Genomic DNA, 22,721 nt, shown 5'->3' on the forward strand with positions numbered 1-22,721 from the left:
CTTTTTGAGGCAAGGAGGGTCCATGGTGGTCCAAGGGCAAGTTACCTTCTCCTCTGTCCCCAGTTCCATCTTCCTTGGCAATTGGGAAAGGCAAGCTATCAGGAGAAGATCAGCAGTAATTAAAAAGACAAGCTCTGAAGCTGAATAATAAAATTGGTTTCAATCCTATGACTGTCACTCACTAGCTATGAGAAAATGGGCATATTGGTCTATCTCACCAAGCTTTAAATTTCTCAGCTGTCAAATGACTTACCTACTTAGCCTATATTCTTTCAGTTTCAAGTGACTGACAGCTCTCTGATTTCAAAAGGGGAAAATTTATTGGCTGACATAACCAAATAATTAAAAGGGCAGGGCTACACAAGGCCTTAGCAAGATTAGATCCAGGGTTTCAATTGCCACTAGGATTATCTGACTCTCTCACTCTCTAGGTGTTTTACCTTCATTTGCCTTTATGCTGCCTTCACTCTCTCAGACCGGCCTCTTCCACATTGCCTCTGAACATGTTCTAGCTCTGCTATTGCCTGAATGTGTCCCCCAGAATTCACATGCTGAAACTTCATCACCAATGTGATAGCAATAAGAGGTGGGGCCTTTAGGAGGTAATAGTCATGAGGATAGAGAGCTCATGAATGAATCAGCAATCTTATAAAAGAGGTTGAAGGGAGTGCCCTTTTGTCATATTTGCTCTTCCGCCATGTCAGGACACGATGTTCACCCTTCTGTCATGTGAGGATGAGGACGCAGCAACAAGGCACCATCTTGGAAGCAGAGCTCCCTCATCAGATACCGAATCTGCAGGCACTGTGATCCTGGACTTCTCGGACTCCAAAACTGTGAGAAATCAATTTCCTCTGTTTATAAATTTCCCTAAGTGGATGGTTATTTTTAAGGTGCTTTCTCTATCATTTTCTTTGCTATACTTAAAACAGGGCTTTCTGTTTAAATCTTTCTATGAATGCTTAGCATGACATATTTGCATGCCCTGCATTACCTATCAGATAAAAATCTTCCAGAGAGCAAAGTACAGACACAGCGTTTGCATCACGTTATTGCTGTTTCCGTAGTATCAACCAGGAAGGGCCAAATGACATAGAAATGAAGGTCAAGAAGTTACCCTGGAAAAAGAAGTTATAATGACAGTTTTTTCTACCGTACATCAGACCAGAAATAAGCTTTCTCAGTGGCCAGTAAAAGAAACTAAAAACTATGTCCAAGAAATAAGCCTGCTCAGAACACAGTGCTTCTTCGAGCTGCTGGTATTTCTTTAGTCCAACTGGAACAATCAATCGTACACAGAATACACTAAACAACAAAACCATAAACTCTACTGTGTATGCTAGAGGTTTGTAGCACAGGAAGAAAGCATATTACTCAAGAAAAAATACAAGTCAGATAAGCAAGTAGAAGGGCTATGTTCCCTCTTCTTCACGTTTTTCTGTACTGCTCACACAAAAAAAGAGTAGCCCTTTCAAATGATATTGACAGAGCTGCACTATGCTTCAACCATGTAGAGGCATCCTGAGATTATGAACAGGGAACAGAAGCTGAGCTGGGCTTCTGAAGTACTTAGAAAACCTCACTCTGTAAGAAGTGTCACTTAAAAAGCACTTAATTTCTCTGAAGTACCATCTCAACAAGTACCAGTTTGATGGGTTATTCTGAACTATTTTTCTATAGTCCTACAGAAAGGAGGTGTCCCTTGGCAGTCTTAAGAGATACATACATGCAAGAGAGATTCTTAATTCCCCGTGGCAGGCATTTTAAAAAGCCAAAGGCGCACCAGTCTGAGCTAGAGGCTTCTTGGTATAGCTCTCAATTTGAAAAATGAACGTCCCCAGGAGATTAATAATTCAATATCCTATACCATCACTCTGCTTTCACCAAAAATAGAACAAGAAAAAATAGGTTTCAAATGCAGCAGGAAGGATTAGTGTACTGAAAAGAAATTTTTCTTAGGGATATAAGATAGAGAAAGTAAATGCTGGAGGGGAAATTCGAGTGTTTTGTGAGAGGAGGAACTCTCTCCCTAATAAATTGTGAAACACAAATTTTTTCCCTCTAAATTTGTTACCTTGTTTCTAAATACATATAAACAAATTACATTTTATATATGTGTTTGCATCTTTTGTTCTGAAAATAAGTAAAATATAAACATTTTATGTGTTTAAAATGATTCCTGTCTACCCTAAATCATCTACTGTCTGTAGGACGCAGTTCTCTAGCACTGTTTTGTTTTGCTTTTGTTGTTGTTGTTTTTGAGACAGGGTCTCACTCTGTTGCCCAGGCATGAGGGCAGTGGTGCGATCACAGTTTGCTGCAACCTCAAACTCCTGAGTCAAGTGATCCTCCTGCCTCAGCCTCCTGAGTATCTGGGACTACAGGGTGTGCACCACTACGCCCTGCTAATTTTTCTTATTTTTTGTAGAGACGGGTCTCACTATGTTGCTCAGGCTGGTCTTGAACTCCTGACCACAAGTGATGCCCCTGCTTTGGCCTCCCAAAGTGCTAAAATTACAGGCATGAGCCACTACACCCGACCTCTAGCACTGTTTAAGAAAAGAAACCATCAATCTGGTAATTGTTTGGATAAAGTCTTCTATGTAGGAAGGAGATAAACTGAATATCCTCAAAAGACTCGCTACACTTGATCTTAGCCAAAAGGCTGAGAAGTGATAAAAAAATTCTTCTAACTCCTCAATTCTCTGGGTCCAATAACAGTGAACAAACAAAGATCTGCTACTGAGCTCAATTCCTCTGCATCACTGTGACTTTCATCTCTTTGTCTCTAAAACTTAGAACAGTTCCCAGAATACAGAGAGTCATCAGTGAGTGTTTGTGGAGTTATTAGTCATCTGACAGATTCCAACTCAGAGCAGAAAGAGAAGACTTCATGAACCAAGCACTCTGTAAAGGGGTCCCACTTACTGCATTAGGAGATCACAGGATTTGTCTACATATGTTATTCTTAGGATCTTACAAGAATTGCAGGGAGATGCCAGATTTCCTCAAGTTATGAATTATGATATCCAGCTGATCTTTGCTGAATGGGCTGCTGAGGTCAGTGAACACTTCAATATGCCTCTTCTCAAATTTCTTTCCTCTAAAAGAAAGAGTTATCACATTAAGAAATCATTCTCCTGAATTATTTTCTAAAAATTCAAATACATTTTGTCACCGAGTGGAAAGAGGCTAAGGAATGAATCTAGATACAGTTAATAAATGTGATTACATCCTAGAAGTATGTGTATTGTTGATAGTTAAATTCTTATTAAACACATTATCAACCCTGGTATACCTTATACTTTGAATATCTTGGGCTAAATTTCTCAGCATTATAGAAATATTATGTCTCTGAATTCCTAACTCTAACTCAGCTCAAAGATGTGGTCACTGTGATTAAAAAAGATCCCTTTCCAGCCTCCATATAGGCAGAATGTAAACAAGGAATTTCCCCAGTGTACTATAACTTCAGAATTGCATTTAATTGATATTCACTTTTCAAACACCTTATTCTGATTCCACGAACAGCACTAGTGGTAGAATTTTGCAGAGGATGTACAAAGATTGAGAAATGATACTACAGATTTAGGCCTGGGATTTTAGCGCATATATTTTTCCTAACAGGCAAGGCGGGGGGTGATGTATTCAAAGACACACATTTTTAAGGCACAGTGATTTAATAATGAATTACGAAGTTGGCCAGAGTTACTATGCACTTAATATCAACTACATATGGGTTATACCACTTAGCATCTTAAAAAATTCCTGGTGATCAGCTTAAGTCAAATAGGAAGGGAACTGAAATAAGCCAAACATTTATTTCTCCCAGAGAAATTCCTACCAAGTATAGCTCTTGCTCTTTCAAAACTTTAAAAAAAAAGAGAGAGAGGTTGAACTGAACCATTGAATTCTGTCAAATGTTTCTTTAGCCACACAAACATGCTGCTTGATTTAATAATGAATCACACAGTACACTGAATACACAACCCACACAATTTTTGTAGAAAGGCTCATTTCCAACTCTTCAGTTGAGATACTTACACAGTTTCACGTTGAATCACATCCATGCACACAATCAGTGCATCCAGGACTCAGCTAGTTAAGGGCAGAGATACAACCAAACAGTTCCTTCTTCCCATGCACATGTAACTTTTTTCCAGCTAAGTCCACAGTGATGGAAACTGTTGACAATGGACTATGTGATGACTTACGTACTTGCCCAAGTGGCAGTTTATGTCATTAACATATATTCACATTTGCTGTATATCAAAATATATATCCTGACACATACAACTAAAAAAAAGAAAATAAACATGAGGCAATCTAACACATTTCATTCATTCAACCAAAAATTACAATGATATTTAACAGTATCTAGAACCCATTTCTGGTGATTACAGTCCATTCTTAAACATGAAGTGAGCCATAAGGTAGCACTTGCACGTCGGTCCCAGCACAACAGCACCTCCCAGTGACCAAGGACGGCACCACTTGTTTAGAAAAATAACAAGAGTAACCCCTTAAACTTAGGGCACCTGTGGAAGAAATTGGAAATCTCACAGTTTGAATATCAGTCTGATTTCTGATATAAAAACATCCTCTATCCAGAAAAGGGTGGAGAATGCTAATGCCCATACTCCCCTAAAAATATCTTTTCTCTACCTCCAAACATTTCTAACCAGCACCACCTCTGCATATAGTCAATACACCCATATACTCCCTAATATCTTCCTCTTCCTGTGCCTCCCAACCTCTCAATGCCACTAATGCAGAGAAGAGACATGTGATGAAAGTGCCTGGAGCCCAGGCACCCAACCTGATTAATTGCTCATTAAATCCTAATACATATCTCCTCCCCATCCTCAGAGCAAAAGATAACCACATACTCAGAGCTGGGACTCTGGGGATGTCTCACCAAACTGGAGAGATTAAAGGAATCTGTGATTCCCAGGTTAAAGGAAATTTCTTAAAAGTCTTCTTTGGCTGCAAAAGGATACAATCAGCTTGTTGAGAACCTGGTTGGATTTTGCTTTCAATGTCCTCCAGCAAATCAAAATCTGGCAGCATCAGGTGTCTGTGCACTGTGATGTTCTGATACTGATCCCCAGCAGCAAGGGCATTCTTAGTGCCATCTGTACCAAACAGGACTAATGCAATCTCATCTTTGCTCTCAGCAAACACCTAGAGAAGAACGTCAGAAGGCTGAAAACTATATTAGAACAAACTGCAAGCAATAAAATACTTAACCTTGAGGAAACAGGACAATCATATTACCCTATGGCAGGTCCCTGGGGCCACAGAATACTGGGCTCGATGAAACACAGGACTATGGACAATGAAAATCCTAGGTTCTAAGCAGACATTTTCATTGACTATAATTCACACCTTTCATTTCAGCACGAGTTGGGGTGAGGGAACAAGAGCGTAATATTAATAACTGCTCCTGATGACTTCCAGCCAAATCAGACTCTAATTCTCAATGATAACTAACTATGAGTAATTTGAAAAGATTTTAGTCTTTCTGGAATGTCTATCCAAGGTTTAAATTTTCTGGAGAGTAACAAAAAAAAGTTCCAGGTTCATCACCTATGTCCCAGAAATTTCACTGACAGGTATATATGGTATACCCTAGAAAAATTCTTGTGCATGTATGCAAGGAGACAATGGACAAGATAGTTTACACTCCAGAACTGTTAATAACAGGGCAAAAACTGGAAGCAAATTATCAATAGGAGAATGCAAAAATGCACTGCAGAATATTTATACAATGGAATATTACACCCCTGTCGCGGCCCGGATTGCAGAACGGGGGATGGACACAGAAAGAAACACACAGACACACACAAGGACATACAAGACTGCAGTAGTGAATTCTACCAGTCGCTTTATTCTTATGCTTTATTCTCATACTTTTCTCTGTCCGGCAGCTACTTCCTGGCACGTGACTACCTTGGGCGCCTTGAGGAAAACACATTTTCATTCCTTCCAGACGATTGCTTAAGGGAAGCAGACGTTTGCATCTTAACTTCTTGCATCTTAACTTCTTTATCTCATTACCATATGCAGGACAATGAGACGCCTTGGCTTGTTTGCAAGACCCGAGGTGCTTGGTTATCTGTCATAAAGCTATCTGTCATGAGGAATAGTTCTGTTTGGTCAACAGGCCGGGCCGGGCCTATTGATCTCTGGCGCCAAGGAGAGCACACCCAGTTTCGCTGACTCTGGGCTTAAGCCAATTTTTGCCCAGGGACGGTCCCTACACACCCCAGTAAAAGTAAATTTGTGCAACATTTCTCAATGTGAATACATTAGGTTGAAAAAAAAATAAGTTGCAGAATTACATGTACCATATAAAACCCTTTACATACACTTTTGACAGTGTCATATAATACTAAATATTATCTATGAATACATACTTATGTCCAATAACATAAAATATTCAAGGTACTAATTACCCAAATCCTGACAAAAGAGGAGAAGGAGAGAGCCAAAAAGGATTGGGAAAGGGCTTCAAGTTTATCTTTAATAAAATACTTTATTTTTTAAGGAAAAAAAGAAAAATCAAATAAATATGGCAAAATATTAAGATAATATAGCACACGACAATGGGAAAACAATTTCCATTATATTATTCTCTGCATTTCCTCTTCTATGAAACATTTCATAATAAAATATTTAAAAAAAAAAACACCCACTATCTGACACAAAAGGCAATTCCACCCTCACCTAATTATTAACATAAGCCTTTCAAGTTGCCGGGGAAGAGTACTATGAGGGGAGATAATGGAATTCTGTCATTCTTCATTTTTGTTTGGTCTATTAAATGCTCTAGTCTGTAAACAATTCCACCTAGGACTTCCAGTTGTATTAATACATGGAGCAAAGGTCTCTGTTGCTGAGGTTCAGACCTGTCTAGCATACTGGCTGGGCAGGTATCTGCCTCCTGGATAGGAATTCATCTCAGGCAAGGTAATTTTGCTCCAACAACAAAACCTCAGACATGGGAGGGGAGGAAATTTTGAGTGTGGTATGGGACTGGCATTAGGTTTTGTCCCCCAGCCTTCCAGATTCAGACTCTTTCTTAAAAACAACAACAACAAAACCATCCTATATTGGGACACAACCATAATACCTGAATACCCCCAACACAACTACAACCAAGAATGGGGTTACAGCACCCTCTTCTTTGGCACCTCAAGGACTCCAGGTCATCAGGATTTGTGAAAATCTAGGATGACAAGTGGCAACACCCAGAAGAAACAGCAGAGGTGTCCAGGAGAAGCAGCAGTACCCAGTGAATAAAGCAGGACCTCATGGAATTAGCAAAACTGTCAGTCATACCAAGTAGAACGGGCAGAAATAATAATAATAATAGCTAATACTTATATAGTGTTTACAATATGCTAAGCACCGTCCTACTCACTTTATCTACACTAAATCTTTTATTCCTCAAAACAACCCTATGTAAGAGGTATTATTATTTTCCTCATTTTACACACGGGACGCCGAGACACTGTGGTAGATAGGCCCCAAGATAGCCACCATCCATTCCTTCTCTCCCTGTATTTGCAAGCTATTCCTTATAAAAAGAGAGGGAGTCTAATTCCCCACCTTTGGACGTGAGCTGGCCTTAGTGACTTGCTTGACTAATAGAAAACAACTTTCTGGGATTTCTAAAGCTAAATCATAAGAAGCCACAAAGGCAGGGTCTCTTAGGATACTCACTCTTGGGACACTCGTTCTTAGAACCAGCTGCTACACTGTAAGAATCCCAAGCTACAGAGGCCACATGTAGGGGTTCTGATGGACAACCTCAACTGAGCTCAAAGGCACCAAAAGGTATCATCTTCCGGCCATGTGAATGAACCGTCTTAAACATCCAAGCCAGATGACTCCAGCTCCAGCCACCATCTGATTGCAACTGCATAAGAGGCCTCAAAAGAGTGACTCAACTGAGCCCATCCAGTCAGCCCACAGAACTATGAACGATGATATTTTTTAATATGTCGTTTAAGACATTAACTTTTGGGGTAGTTTGTTACACAGCCAAAGATAAATAAACTAGACACAAAGAAGTTGAAGGACTTATTCCAGATCATGAGGTTAGCAGAGCAAGGACTCCAATCCAGGCCATTTGGCTCTAGAGATCGTGCTTTTGAACATTACTTTATACTGCCTCTTGTTTCTGATAAAAACCATAATATCCAGTGGAAAGGGCAGAATGAGGGAAGAAAAATTATCAGGCTCTAGTGGTGGGTGGACTTGCATATGAGTATATGCAAGAAAATTTCCCAGATTCCACAAAACAGTGAGGCTGGACATTGTAAGGAAGTTGGTATCTTATGCAGGTGAAGGAAACAAGCAGTTAAAACATGGGTTACAAGCTCAAGATCAATCTGAAACTTACCTGTCGCTGGACAAACATGGTCACTATCTTCTTCGCTTGTTCAAAGGGGGATTCTTCATCGGGAAAGGAGTTCCTCATGGCAAAGCCCACATCCATACATAGCACAACAGCTGCCTAGAAATAAAGTCCCAAAGAGTGTTTGAGAAAGTAACAATCATAAGAAAAAGATTTTGAGGTATGTCCCTTGCTTACTGCAATCACAAAACCCTTATTGGTATTTAGGGGAGGCAGGATAAAGGGAAGGGAGATACTATTTAATCCAGAAAGTAACTGCCAGGAGAGGAGCATGCTCCGGGTAGCTGCCTCTCCTTTGGCCTGGGCCCCAGAATAAACCCATGTTGAGCAGATATGAAATCAACCTATAGGTCAGAGTTAAGTCCAGCCCAACTGAGCCCAACACTCTTTAGACAAACTGCAGCTGATCTGCAGACCAACTAGCATGAGAATAGAGGCTTTTGCTGTGTCACTTATTTGAGGTGTCGTTTGTTAAGAAGCATTTTTTGTTACAACTGGTGAGTACTACAATCTATGTATGCTGAGACGGTACACTCTGACAATGAGTCAGTTTGTAAACTGGGAATCTAAAATAAAAACTAAGACACCAAATCTCTTCCAGTAGAGGACACAGATACATAACAAAGAATGCCAGCATAATGTTCCGTGACAGAGCTATGCAGTGGGCAGTGAGAGACATAGGAGCATCTACCCAACACTGGTGGAGGGGAAGAATGAAGGGTAAGGAGGCAGGAAAGTCTTCCTGAATATGGACTTCCTTGAGTGAGTCTTCAAGAATGAGTGGGAGTCAATCATGGGACCAAGAAAGTTACAGATGGATGGAACCACATAAGCAAAGGCACAGTCATTAGACAGATAGCAATCACGCTAGTGAGCAGCTCTGGGCATCATGTCCTGTGAGAAAGATTAACTATAACTGACCATGAAATGAACATGTTAGGGAAGGATCTGAACAGTATGTGCTGTAAAGAACAGTTGGAAAAAACTAGATATTTGAGCCAGATGAGACTAAGAGGAACATGATAGTTCCCAAATATTTAACAGCTGTGTTATGAAAAGACTGATCTACAAGAAAGAACAGAATCGACAGATGGAAGTCACAGGGAGATTGGTTTTATTCCACACAAGGAGGAAAAAGTAACATTTAGAAGTTGTCAATAGAGGAACTACTGTTTTCTGAAGCAGTGATCTTGTGACCCTAAAAGAATTTGAAAAACCTGTATGAGCTCCTATCGGGGAAGTTATAGATGATTTCTAAATGTGGTTATATCTCAGGCAACATATGAAAAGACTACTTTTCTCTAGTTTACAAAAAAATTGAACATAAGCCACTAATATTAAGAGATTTTTGGAGTAAAAATAGCTTATTTGAAAAAAAGAAAGTGGTAAAAAACTACAAAATTCCTTTCAGAGCAATAAAATTTATATCTCACAGTTTCAATGCCCTGGGCATAATAATATAAAGAAAACTTAAGTCACAAAATATGCTCCTGCAGTTATTTACTGCATGTGCATATAAACCCCTTTTTTCCCCCCCTCTAATTTCATGAGAGATTAAAACAACTTTTTTTTTTTTTGGAGACAGGGTCTCACTCTGTTGCTCAGAATAGAGTGCAGTGGCATCATCATAGCTCGCTGCAACCTCACACTCCTGAGTTCAAGCGATCCTCCTGCCTCAGCCTCCCAAGTAGCTGGGAGTACAGGCAAATGCCACCGCCCCTGGCTAATTTTTCTGTTTTTTGTAGAGACAGCATCTGGCTCTTGCTCAGGCCGATCTCAAACTCCCAACCTCAAGCAGTCCTTCTGCCTTGGTCTCCCAAAGTGCTAGGATTACAGGTGTGAGCCACTGCGCCTGGCCAAAAACTGCTTTTAAACCAGAAAATTCTAAAAGATTAAAGGTCTTTTGCCAGGAATCAGGTATCCGGAAAATTACATCAAAGGATTTCACAACATGGAATTTCTTGTCTGGAGGCAGAAGAATGGTCTATGTAATACTTGGAGCTCCTTTCTGGTAGCTGTAAGAAAACCAGGAAAGAGATACTGGGCAGCATAGCAACTCTTCATTTCTATACTGAAGCAATACAGGCTATTAGGATTTTACTTCAAGTTTATCTGCCACAAAAGTAACAGCTCCTCCACTAGAGCTACAGAGTTTTCAGCCCCTGAATGAGGAGGAACAAAGGAGGTGAGTGGAATCATTTCGAGTTGATAATCTTTTTAATCAACATTTACCAACATAGAGTTGAGGGGACTAGGGATCAGTTGCTCAAACTCCTATCTTGTTTATCTGTATTGAATGAATGAATCCCTGGAATCACATCTTCCTCTAGTGACCTTTTTGAGACAACTACCACTCTCCTGCTATATTTAAAACAAATCACGTTAAAATAGATTGCAGTTTGTTATTAATCTGGGACACCAAGGGTCACAGATTCCTAGCAACACAAAGATTGTCCAGGGCTCTGATGCTGGGTTCAAACCCAGGTTCCACCACTTATGGATCGTGGGCTAATTATTATAATCAATTCAGTTCTCTATGCCTGGGTTCTCCCACTTGCAAACTGGGGATAAGTAGTTTTCACTTTATGAGATTGTTGTTGAGATTAAATGAAATGGTAATAAAGGGTTTAGATTATTTTATTATCCTCTGTGCCTCACACGTTTATTGAATATCTTTCAATAAATGCGAAAAATTAAATTGTTACAGAGATAATAATGTGACATTTTACATTTCAAGTTATTTTATTCACGGATCGTCCCTCTCCGAATTTTACACGCCTGTGGGGTAGGTGCTTATCATCCATTCCAATATAGATTTTTAAGAACCCAGACTCAAAAGTACCAGAGGAGGTGGGATTAGAGGGTGGAGTGGGAATGAGGGGTAGTGAGGGCAGGTGGGTGAGGAAGGAGGTATAATGAGGAGCAGGTGGCAAAGGGAGAAGGGGAATGGGATGGCTGGGTAATGGGAAGGGGAAAGAATGAATGAGGATCAAATTCAGGTCTTCGGACTCCAAATCCCCAGCTTTTCTCATAGCGCGTCCCTCGGTCCTCGCCCTCCAGTTCCAGCCCACCACTATGATCTTCCCTGTTGCTCCACTCCTTGGCAGTGCCGTGATCCCACGATTCCTGCTTCCCAGCCACCCTCTCCGGATCCCCGGCAGAGGTAAGGCCCAAGCCCATGGCACGCTCTCTACCTTATTCCCCGACCACGCCATGCTGCTGGTCCGCAGGCGCCTTGCTTGCCTCTTCCGAGCAGAAACCTGCACCGCCACAACTCGGTTCCGGCGGACTAGCAGCCCACCGTAGAAAAAAGAGCAGCTTCCGGCTAAGCCTGGAAGGGGCGGGGAAACCGTCCTCGGGAACTCTGAGCATGCGCATATTCCCTCCATTCCGCTTTGGTGAGTGTGTGGAGTAGGAGCCGAGACGGTAGTGCTGGCCGTTAATATTCGTCACTGCTCCGAAAGACTCATTTTCCTTTTCTTTCATTGACTGTAACAACTACAGAGTTTTGTGTCAAGACTCTGGAGTTAGATTTCCTTGAGTATAAGCCCGGAAAGTCACTTAAGTTCTCTAAAAGTCTCAGTTTCTTCCAGTGAAAAGTGTAATAAAGACTTAACAAATGCGACGACCTTAAACCAACTCCTTTAGAATGAGTAGGAGTTTTCCAGACCAAAAAAAAAAAAAGTAGAAAGGGGAGATACAAACGCCTGTAGGCACGAAACAGCATCTGCTGAGTCCCAATAGTCTGGAGTGTCTCTAGCTTGGAAGGAAAGAGGCGAGGTTTTATTTGGAAGACGAGTCTAGGGAGATGTTCTAGAAATGGCAGCTGTAAATCACAGCGGTTGACTGGCTTTCTTTCAAGGAAACGGTCCAGCATGCAGCCCCTGCCCCTTTGAGGGAGACTGGCGTAAGCCGAACTTTGCACAGAAACAGCTGTTTTTTTATACCAAATGACCCACAAGCTGACAGGTGATTGGACAAAGCCTCCGGCAACCTGCAAACGGTCTGTAAACCTCTGCCCAAAGTGGGAAAATGAAGTCCAGTAAGTATTCCCTCCTTGGAAATTGGACCTGGGAAAAACTAGAACTAAAGCTGAAAAGGTGTAAAGAATCCATGAGCTTAAAGTTATAAATTGTTGAAGCCAGCAGAATCAGACCTTGTCAGACATGCCGGTGTTACAGAAGGTTCCGTACTTGTCCCCAGGTCAAATCAATGAGAATGAAGAAGAGGACAAGTGATTTGAAAAAAAGGAAAGAGAAATTTATTAATTTGCTAGCAAATGAGAAGGGAGGTAGACTAGTGTCTCAAAAGACCACCATCCTGCCTTTAAGTTGAAACTAACAGGGCTTTTTAAAAGAGTGGTATTTGGTGGTTGGGCTCAGGTCTATGACCATGACCAGTGTCATATGTCGTGGCTTCAACTATTGCTTAATTGGTGGTTTCCAGTTGACCTTATCTTCGGTGACAATGATCTTGTGACCCTCGAACAATTCTTTTCAGCCATCTCCTTTGCTTTAAAATACTAGAAAACAAACAGCAAAGAACATTTTTCTGCCCCTTAGATTACTGGCCTGGGGAAGGAATGCAGATTTTAATTCCCAAAGAGGGCTGGAGGTTTTAAAGAGACAACTCATAAAACATTTCATTGCTCCTTTTCAGACCTTTACCTCTGTTACATTCATAGACCTGTTAACTTAAATAATAAGTGGCAGGAAATGAGAGTCACACACAACTGAGGTTTATCATCATAAGCCAAGATTTTGAGGATGCATCCGGGAAAAACAGGAACTGCAGACAACCTCCGGCTGTTTTTCCTAAGGGGAAGTTGGAACCTTCAGCATTTGAAAGGCATACAGAGAGGTTCCTGAGATCCTCACATCTCTTTTGCCTAAGGAATTGGTGGGGGAGGGGGAGTGGCCCTGGGACTTTGATTTTCTTTTTACAGACCCCAGGAGGTTTTTCCACCTTTTGATGCAAACTCAAGGAGTTCTTTTAAAGCTGAAATATTTATAATAATATTTTTACAGAGAGGTAGTGGCCAGGCAGCTCAGCTTTGCGAAGGCTCTTGGCCTTGCCACAGCCAGCAAGCACCTGGCAGCTGCCCTTTCTTGCTGCCAAAATGCCCAAGAGGCAGGTCAGTTCAAGGAAAAAGGTGGTGAATGAAGAGCCCACAAGGAAGTTAGCAAGGTTGTTAGCTAAACCTGCTCCTACAAAAGTGTAAACAAAGCCAAAAAAGGCATCAGGAAAGGATAAATCCTAGGACCAAAAAAGTGCAAAGAAAAGGGAAAAAGGGAGCAAAGGGCAAACAGGCCCAAATGACTAACCAAGAAACTGAAAACGATTTACCCAAAGAAAATGGAGAAACTAAAAATGAGGGAGTCATATACCATGATAAGACATGGTATATGATATTCATCAGATATGGCTTCTTTCTCTCCCACTTCATCAGAGGCTAGACTCCGTGACTATATATGGCTACTCCTTTCCTCCTCCACAACAAAACGATACTGGCTTTGTTGGTTCCATTTCTACCTGTCAGTGCAAGGTCCTTTTGGATTTGTTTCACACAGAATGGAATGTAAAGGGGGAGGACAAGAGGTTGATGGGCTATGGCTAATGGTGGTGCTGGGGTGTGTGTTGGGGGAGTGAGGAGGGAGTTGGACAGAGAGAACACTATGGGAGCCACATGGGAGGCACATGAAGGAAATGGGTGGGATGGGAAAATAACAGTCTGTTACTTTCGTGAACCCCATGAGCCATGCCTGCCAAGATTCATACTCTTATATAGTCTCTTACCCTTGAATCTGGACTGGCCTTATGACTGCTTTAACCAGTAAATGTAGCAGAAGTGACAGTGGGCCAGCTCTAGGCCAAAGCTTTCAGAATGCCCGGCAGATTTGGCTTCTGTACCCTGGTGAACCCAGATGCCATGAATGAAGACCAACTACCATGAGACTGCCATGATGCGCAAGCCCAACAGAGCCACATGGAGGAGCACTATTATGGGCTGAATGTTTGTGTCTCCCCAAAATTCATATGTTGAAATCCTAACCCCCAATGTGATGATATTTGGAGACAGGGCCTTTGGGAGGTAATTAGGCTTAAAAAAATCATGAGAGTGGGGCCCTCATGATGGAATTAGTGTCCCTATAAGAAGAAACACTAAAGAGTTTCTCCCTCCCTCTCTCCCCTTCTCCTGCCCCTCACACAAAAAAGAGCTCACGTGAGTATACAGTAAGAAGGCAGCCATCTGTGATGCAAGAAGAAAACCCTCATCAAAAAGTAAAAATGCTAGAACCATGATCTGAGACTCCCAGCCTCTGAAACTGTGAGAAAATTAATCTCTGTTGTTCAAGCTACCCCATCTATGGTATTATCTTTTATGACAGTCCAAGTTTGTTTTGACAGCCCAAACAGCCTAATGCAAGCACTGAGCACCAATAATCCCAGGGAGGTACCCAGAAGGCACCCAGCACCTAGTTAGCAGCCACATAAGCGAGGTTGTCTAGGAGTAGATCCTCCAGCTCGTAAAGAGCTGCCCCAGCATTAGAAACATTGAGCAGAGACTAGTAGTGGAGCTGTGCCCAAATTATAGAATTATGAGAAAAAGAATCTAAAGGTGGTTATTTTAAGCTGGTATGTTTCAGATGTTACAGCAGCAATAGATAACTAAAACAACAGAGGTTTTTTTGAATTATTGCTCTAATGTAGACCATATGTTCCCTTCAGGGAGGTTAATAAAGGCAAGTAAAATATTTAATTTATTTTGAAATTACAATTCAAGTTGCTAGAATATGTTTGAGTTTTATATCACTCTGAGAGTGACCTATATGAGCGATGACTTTATGAGCATTATACAAAATAAAAATGTACAGGCATTGTGCTCTGACAGAGCCGTAACAATGGTTATATGGGTATTTAGGAAAATTAGTTAAAATTTTAATGGAGTACAGATATGAAATAAAAGTTTATATCTCAAACAGATGTGAGTAGTGATGGTACCATGTTCCACCACTTCCATCAAATACCATTTTTAAAATTTCACAAAGAAAGGTTTATCTTAGTAATTAAATTAATTGAGGTGAGGAAGAGAAATCTTTGATGTTGGCCACTAGTTTTTCTCAACACTGCAAAAATTAAGCCCTGGGTGGCCATTCCAAAATGGCAGAGAGAAACTTTTAAATCATCTGAAATTAGTCCTTTTTAAGATTTGAAATCTTGCTTTATAGGAAATCATGGGTTTTATCCCCCTTGGACATGAACTAAAATGAAGAGTGCTACCTAATGCCAATAGACAAGGTGACTTAGAAACATCAGTGTCACCACACTGAGCTGAGATATGGTTTATCCAGCTGAGCACATTATGGCTGCCAAGCAACTGGAAAATAGAGTCCTCCTTTTTGATATTCACCATGAAGATTAGATGACTATGAGCTAAAAGAATTGTTCAGATATGATATTTAACCCTCTAGTTTCTCCTCTGATGTTCTCTAGTTGCTTTCTGAGAGCAAAGATGAGATTGCTTTAGTTCTATTTGGTTCTGTTTTCCTTTTTCTAGTCTGGCTTTTACATACCTCTATAGAGCCCTTTTGAAATGATTCTAGTTTACGAGCCTATTTCTTCAGTAGGTGATGAGTCCAACTAGGGTGAAGGCCATGTCAACTTTATCTAGGATCCCTTGGGCATGGTCTCACTCTCACCTCCCACTGTGTTCCACCATGGCCACCTTATCCTTGTCCTAATCATGACTGTTTTTAGCCTTAGCCATTGGTTTCCCCAACCTCAGAAAAATGTGGCAAATGTGGTCACAAGTTTCTAATGTGGTTTGTGGAAACATTCTGCCTAAATAGAATCCCCATAAATTAGTGATGTGTGAAAAGAGTCAAGACATAAGGATTCATATTAAGATCATTACATATATATAGGACAGCCACCATACTCACCCTTTTTCTGCAAGCTGTAGAATTCAAGGAAACTTTAGAGAGCCTCAAAGACAAAGTGAGCAAATTTTAATCAGACTTTATTTTTATTTTCTTTGTCTGCATTTCAATTATTCATATCTCTGCAAATGCACTAGAGAGCACCAAAGTTATCTTTAAAAGTGCTGGGCATATTTTTTTTCTTGTCAATTTATTAATAGTTTTTTCCCCCAAAAAAAGAGTTCTTCTGAAGGTGGAGTTCAGCACCATACATTAGGTAAATGTCCCCAGCTTTCTGTGGGTAAGCATGGCCAACCCCTCTGGTTTGGTTCACGGCAGTTCTTTCAACAGCTTCTTTCTGAGGCATGAACAAGAAAAAAGCACCAGATATTCTTCAAAATACCTTCAAAATCTGCTGACCTCTTAGCATTTGATATTTTAAAATGAGAAGGAGATCCTTAGAAATGATTTTTGTTTTTTAAATTCAGTATCTATTAATCTGGATGAATCTGGTTTACGCCCCTAGTGGCCAGGAAGACACAAGTATTTCAGCACAATGAAGATCGTGTTTGTTAAACTCTAGAAAGGTCTGAGCGAGCAAAGCTCTGAGTGAGGTTTTGCCAAATAACAGAAGGCTAAATCTGGCTTCTCTGTGCTTAGGGGTGCTTAGGTTCCCTCTTAGGGGAACATTTGGCAAATGCAATCTCTCTCTTCCCAATCTGTAATCTACAGATTAGATTGAATAGCACCACCCCTGTCCCCATGTCCACCACCAGGAAAAAGAGTTATGCTACTATTATCTAATTGTTCTCTCCTGTCCACTACTCATTTCCAAAAAAATTTAAAACCACTTGATAGTACAGAAGTTTAATTGCAAAGTATGTGAGATGCTAATACCTATATATATCACATACATAGTATATGTAGCTAATATCTACATATAAATCTGTGTAAAATTCAGGCCTAAATAAACAAATAAATGAATGAATAAATAAATAAATAAAACTATATTAGCAGTTTGGAATTCTGAATGTATTTAAATAATTATTGTGAGGCAGAGATTCTTACTTGCCTACCAAAATAGCCATTCTTCCCTTTTCTCTCCAATTAGCATAACCCCAATATTTAGGCGAGACTATAGTTATCCAGCCAAATGACTACATTTCCTAGCCTTTTTTGCTTGTGAGGTCATGTGACTGAGGTCTGGCCAATGAGATATCAGAAGGGTTGAGTAGGACTTCTGGGAAGTCTCCTTAAACAGGAAGGCTCTTCTTTGCCCCTTCCTGTTTTGCTAGAAACATGGGTGTGATGGCTGGAGATGTAGTTCAGCACTAGGACCGAGGCTAACGGCAATGAGGGTCACATGCTGTTAATGGCAGAGGAATAGAAGCAGCCAAGGGCGTGGATGACTTCATAGGCTCCCAGGATGGTCTGCTCCAGGCTTCTTCTATGCAAGAAAGAAATACACTTCTACCTTGTTTAAACCACTGATATTTTAGGGTTTTAATTATATGCAGCTAAATTTAACTCTAAATGATACATACCAATCTTTACTTTCTGCTATACTGTGGCAGCCCAGCTTCCTAAATGTTTCACTCCATCCTCTTGGTGGACTTGGTCACTCCTGAGCCTCTTATTCTCCCTGTCACATTAAGTCACACACTCCCCTGGGGTCCAGGCACCAGTAACATCTTCAGGCTCCTAAACTGATATACAATGGAGCTCCTTGTCCCTGATAAATGGACATTTTAGGGCAGAGAATCAAGAAAAGTTTGTCCATTGGATGGAATGGTTTAGCACAAACTGCCATTCTGTTCCCTGCCCTCCAGGAATCATCAAGATGGCAGGACAGATCAGTATGGGCTAGGATTTTCCAGAAGAACTGTGGTGGGGAGGGAGTAATTTAAGGAAAGAATCTGGTGAAATTATAAGATGATATATAGGCTACTGGAGCCAGAGAAGGAAGTAAGTTGGTGGGAGTTTAGACAGTGGAGGTTTCTACTTCCTGGATGGGGTCCTTGTTGGAAAGAGTGGCCGAGATATTGTCAGATTCAAGCAGCTCCACAATGCTGTAGGGAGAACAGTCCTCCAGCCCCAGCTTGCTGCAGAGCCAGCCACAGAAGCCCTTCTCCATGTCCCGAGCAGCTTGCCACCATGCTCCCCAGGACCACGAGAGCTGGACCACGGCGGCATAGAGGCCCAGGGCAGAGGCCACGGCCATGATGAGCACTGGATAGAAGAGAATGAGGCAGGGGCAACATGAGATCTTGTGCCAGAAGGTCCTCTCCTCATTGTACACGAGAAAGATGTTGTACCAGGTGATAGTGCCATAGTAGAAAGAGACAACGAAAGAGAGGATGAAAACCACGGGCAGGCAGACCAGCGTCCACAGGACCACGTGGGGCCCACGGTCGGCTCCCACCTGGCAGGCCTCTCTTCCTTCCGATGTTGCTTCCCTTGACAGCTCTTTAGGCTTGGTCAGTTCCTGCAGCTCCTTCTCGGTCAATGTGACGTGGATGTCCACCATCTGACCCTTTTTCTTCCCACGTGTGATGGTCCCAGTTAATGTCACATAGCAACTATCCAAGGGCATGTTCCACACACCTGCAGGGCACAAAGGAGGCGAGAGTCAAATTTGGAAGAGCAGATCAGAAGTGCATCACAGCATCATCACCTGAGGCTGGGGATGAGGACGAGAGCGTCCTTTTTTATAGCATCAGACACAGCACTGGAGTCAGCATTCAGCGACGGACTGAAGGGGTCTCCCTCAGGAAGACGACCACTGGTACCGCTGCTCCCACAGTGAGCTCTCACTCCACATGTCAAATTAGGGCGCAGGGTGAGCTTATTCTTCATGTTCTCTCTCCACCTTTTGGGGCCTCAATCTTGGCACAATCTCTGTGACATGAAGGGGTGTGGGGAACTTTACTACAGATACCACTTTATAATGATCCTATGCCTAGTTAACAAGTGCTGTGAAGATGTTGTTCGTGAGTATCAGTTACTGTGCGTAAAGACCGTATGTGTGTGCGTTAGACCGAGGGGCAGCCCACCCTGCCTCCCTTCTCTTGCCTAGCTCTGCGCTTCTCTGAGAGGGGCCTCCTCACACACCTGTGGGCTTCCCAGCCTCACATCCAGGCTCTGCACACATGCCACACACATACACACCACACTCTCCCACACACACCACATACATACACACACATAACACACCACACATGTAATACACACCACACACACACCACATACATATACACCACACTCTCCCACACACACCTACACATACCACATACATACACACACAACACACCACACACACTCTGTACACAACACACATATAATATACGCCATACACATACACCACACACACATACCACATCCTCCCACACACATCACATACATACACCATACACCATACACACCCCAACACCACACACACTACACACATACATACACAACACACATACCCCATGCACATATACCACACACGTAATACACACCACCCATGCCCATCCGCATCACACACCCATATAAACCGCACCACCTATACGCCCCCCACACACCACACACACCCCACACACAACACACTAGTCATTACATATACATACATACAACACCGCCCCCCCACACACCACACACACCCCACACACAACACACTAGTCATTACATATACATACATACAACACCGCTGACCCCCACCTGCACCACATACCATATACACACATGCCACACACACCCTGCATATGTCCCCTCAACCACACCCCCCTCATGCACCCCAGACAGCCATCCTTGGGCCACCCTGGAAGTGAGGTTGGAGATATGGATACAGGGAAGTCTGTGGCCTTTGGTGTGTAAAATGTAGTCTGGAAGTGCAGGGGGGAAGGGTCGGGGGGGTACAGGCTTTAGGTGGGCATGTTGCTTGTGTTGCATGTGGACTCCTGGCCCCACAGCTGTAAGAGAGAGAGAAAATGGAGTCACCTACAGGGCAAGGCCCTGGACAGTGCCAGGGGCTCTGACTGTGCAGTAGAAGGGTCCTGCTGTCCCCCAACCTCATGTTTTCAGTCTCCTTCATCTCAATAAAGGACACCACCATCTATCCTCTGCATCGTTCCTGCCCAACACCCAGGAGTCATTATGGGTTCCTCTCTTTTCCTCACTCCCTGCCTCTGATCAATCAGCAAGTCCCAGATCGCATTCTGAATCCAGCCTCTCTTCTCTAGCTCTCTCTCCTGCTGTCACCCCAAGCCTCTATATCTGTGCTACTGTGGCTGCAGGGACACAATAGTCTCCCATCAGCTTCCAGTCTCACTCCTGTAATCCATTCTTTATAGAGAAGGCAGAGTGATCTTTTAAAAATATAAATGAGGCTGGAAGCAGCAACTAACACCTGTAATCCTAGCACTCTGGGAGGCCGAGGCAGAAGGATCGCTTGAGGCCAGGAGTTTGAAGTTGCAGTGAGCTATGATGATGCGCCTGCACTCCAGCACTTACGTGTTTAGCATAAACTGTTTGTGTTACCAATTTTTGCATATAAATCAGCCTCTTCCATCACATTAAAAGTTCTGAAAGGGTGGTGGAGATCTCCTCCATATCACCTACAATAGAACATAATAGGTGCTCAGTAAATACTGTGGATTTGTTGAATGAACCCTGCAACATTATGAGAAGAAATGTATCACCAAGAAAAAACAGATCAGTGAGCAAATGCCTGTCTATTCCGGGGGATGCTCTTTTGGTTTCCTTCCCATGGTTTTAAACAAGTGGCCCTAGACAGACTCACCATCATCCACAGGATAGTCTAGGAAATCATCTCCCTCCTCCTCTTTAGGCTGCTCTCCACCTTCTAATTCCCCAGGCTCCTCATCCGTTTTCTCATTGTCTGAGCGGTAGACGATGATGGATTCTGGGCGGGACTCTTTCTTCTTCTTTTTCCTGCGACCCATTGTAGATTCCCCATCCAGGGCCAAGGCAGCAGCCACAGCCTTCCTCAGTGAGCCCTGGTGGGGGCTTGGGAGCTGGGCCTGGCCTTCCACTGATGCTGGCTCTTCCATCCCAATCCTGGCCTCTATCTATGCCTTATGAAGAGTCTGACTTGAATATGCAAATGTACAATCCATACATCACAGAGCTTCCTCCTGGATGGGGCATATGCAAAGATATCCCAAGGATGCGTTCCACCTGAAAGATAGGAAAGCAAAGCCATCAATAGGTAGCAAAAAGGGTGAGATGGAGACATTTGGGAAATGATCCTCAACTTGACAGAAGCCTTTCCTTCCCTTTATTTCTCCTAACACTTTACTGAGTTGCTTATCCCCTGGAATTATTTACCTTGGAAAGTCTCTCTGTCCTTACTCTTCATGCATACACCTTTGTGCTCTTAGACACGTCAGCCAAATGAGTTCCATAGTCCAGCAAACTCTATGCATAAGAATTTAAAGATAATGGTGCCCATTCTATTCTAACAAAGTCAGGCAGTGAGGAAGTCTCAACAAGCATAACAGGTAGGTTTTATTCTCCTCACTTGACATATTAGGCTCATTCATGTTAAATATACCAGTGAGAGAACTTGGATTTAAGCCTATATTTACACAACTCTAAAGCCCAGGATTTTCCCACCATAATTTAGAAGTGTTAGTGGCAGCAGTGGACAGCTGGTGGTTTTCGTTTTTGTTTGTTTGTTGTTGCTGTCCAGAACCCTATTCCACCTTAGTTTAATGACAGGGCCACTCATTTCTGTGAGGAACACAATCTTGAAAATCTGCAATGTGACCACAGTGACCACTTCGTCATTATTCTCCTGTCCACACCAGTGCCTTTGATTCTGCTAATTTCCAGGTCTTTCTTGAACCTTCCCTTACCTCTTTTGACTTTCTACACTAATTCTCTTGTTACCTTTGAAACCCTCCTCCTGTCTCTTTCGCTACCTCATCTGCCTTCTCCAGTCCATAATTGCCAATGTTTTTGAGACTCAATTCTCAATTCATTGTCCTCTATTCTCAACAGAACATTCTCTTCCTCCTGTTAAATGCACAGCCTTCCTTCCCACAGCTATAGGACCACTTCTGTGCCAAGAACGTCCTAATCTAGATCTCAAGAATGTATTTCCAGTTGCCAAGTAAATATTTGCTGATTGAATCTCTCATCATTTTTGGCTAAGCATGTTCAAACCAAACTCATTATCTTTATTTCCAGCAGAAAACCTCACAGTGTTACCAAAAGGGAAAGGGAAGGAGAAAGGGATGGAGAAGGAAACTCCACAGGGTTTATGGAGTGTCTATTTTCATAAAATAGGACATTTACTGATTGTCTAATTTGTTAGGTTCTGTGTTAATTGATTATACAGACCATGCATTACTTCATTTAAATACACATTCAAT

General features: G+C 42.1%; 2 protein-coding genes across 2 annotated transcripts in view; both read right to left on the bottom strand.

The window, feature by feature from the left end:
* Nucleotides 1–11,741, bottom strand: part of XRCC5 (X-ray repair complementing defective repair in Chinese hamster cells 5 (double-strand-break rejoining)) — a 91,479-nt gene extending 79,738 nt beyond the window's left edge. Inside the window, exons 1-5 of the mRNA XM_012651456.1 lie at nt 11,620–11,741; nt 8,411–8,524; nt 5,001–5,184; nt 4,045–4,093; nt 2,981–3,103 (exon numbers count right to left, since the gene is read on the bottom strand). Coding sequence (XP_012506910.1) covers nt 2,981–3,103; nt 4,045–4,093; nt 5,001–5,184; nt 8,411–8,524; nt 11,620–11,640 — 491 coding nt within the window. The 5' untranslated portion in view covers nt 11,641–11,741. The remainder of the gene's footprint in view (nt 1–2,980; nt 3,104–4,044; nt 4,094–5,000; nt 5,185–8,410; nt 8,525–11,619) is intronic.
* Nucleotides 11,742–17,819: 6,078 nt separating this feature from the next.
* On the bottom strand, nt 17,820–21,522 carry TMEM169 (transmembrane protein 169). Its single transcript, XM_012651467.1, has 2 exons — nt 21,125–21,522; nt 17,820–18,948 (listed from the first exon to the last, which is right to left on the bottom strand). The coding sequence occupies exons 1-2, from the start codon at nt 21,393–21,395 to the stop codon at nt 18,326–18,328; spliced, it is 894 nt and encodes a 297-aa protein (XP_012506921.1). The 5' UTR covers nt 21,396–21,522; the 3' UTR covers nt 17,820–18,325.
* Between the last annotated feature and the right edge of the window lie 1,199 nt (nt 21,523–22,721).

Source organism: Propithecus coquereli, unplaced genomic scaffold (assembly GCF_000956105.1).
Source record: "Propithecus coquereli isolate 6110/MARCELLA unplaced genomic scaffold, Pcoq_1.0 Scaffold357, whole genome shotgun sequence".
In the NCBI taxonomy this organism is placed as follows: Eukaryota; Metazoa; Chordata; class Mammalia; order Primates; family Indriidae; genus Propithecus; species Propithecus coquereli.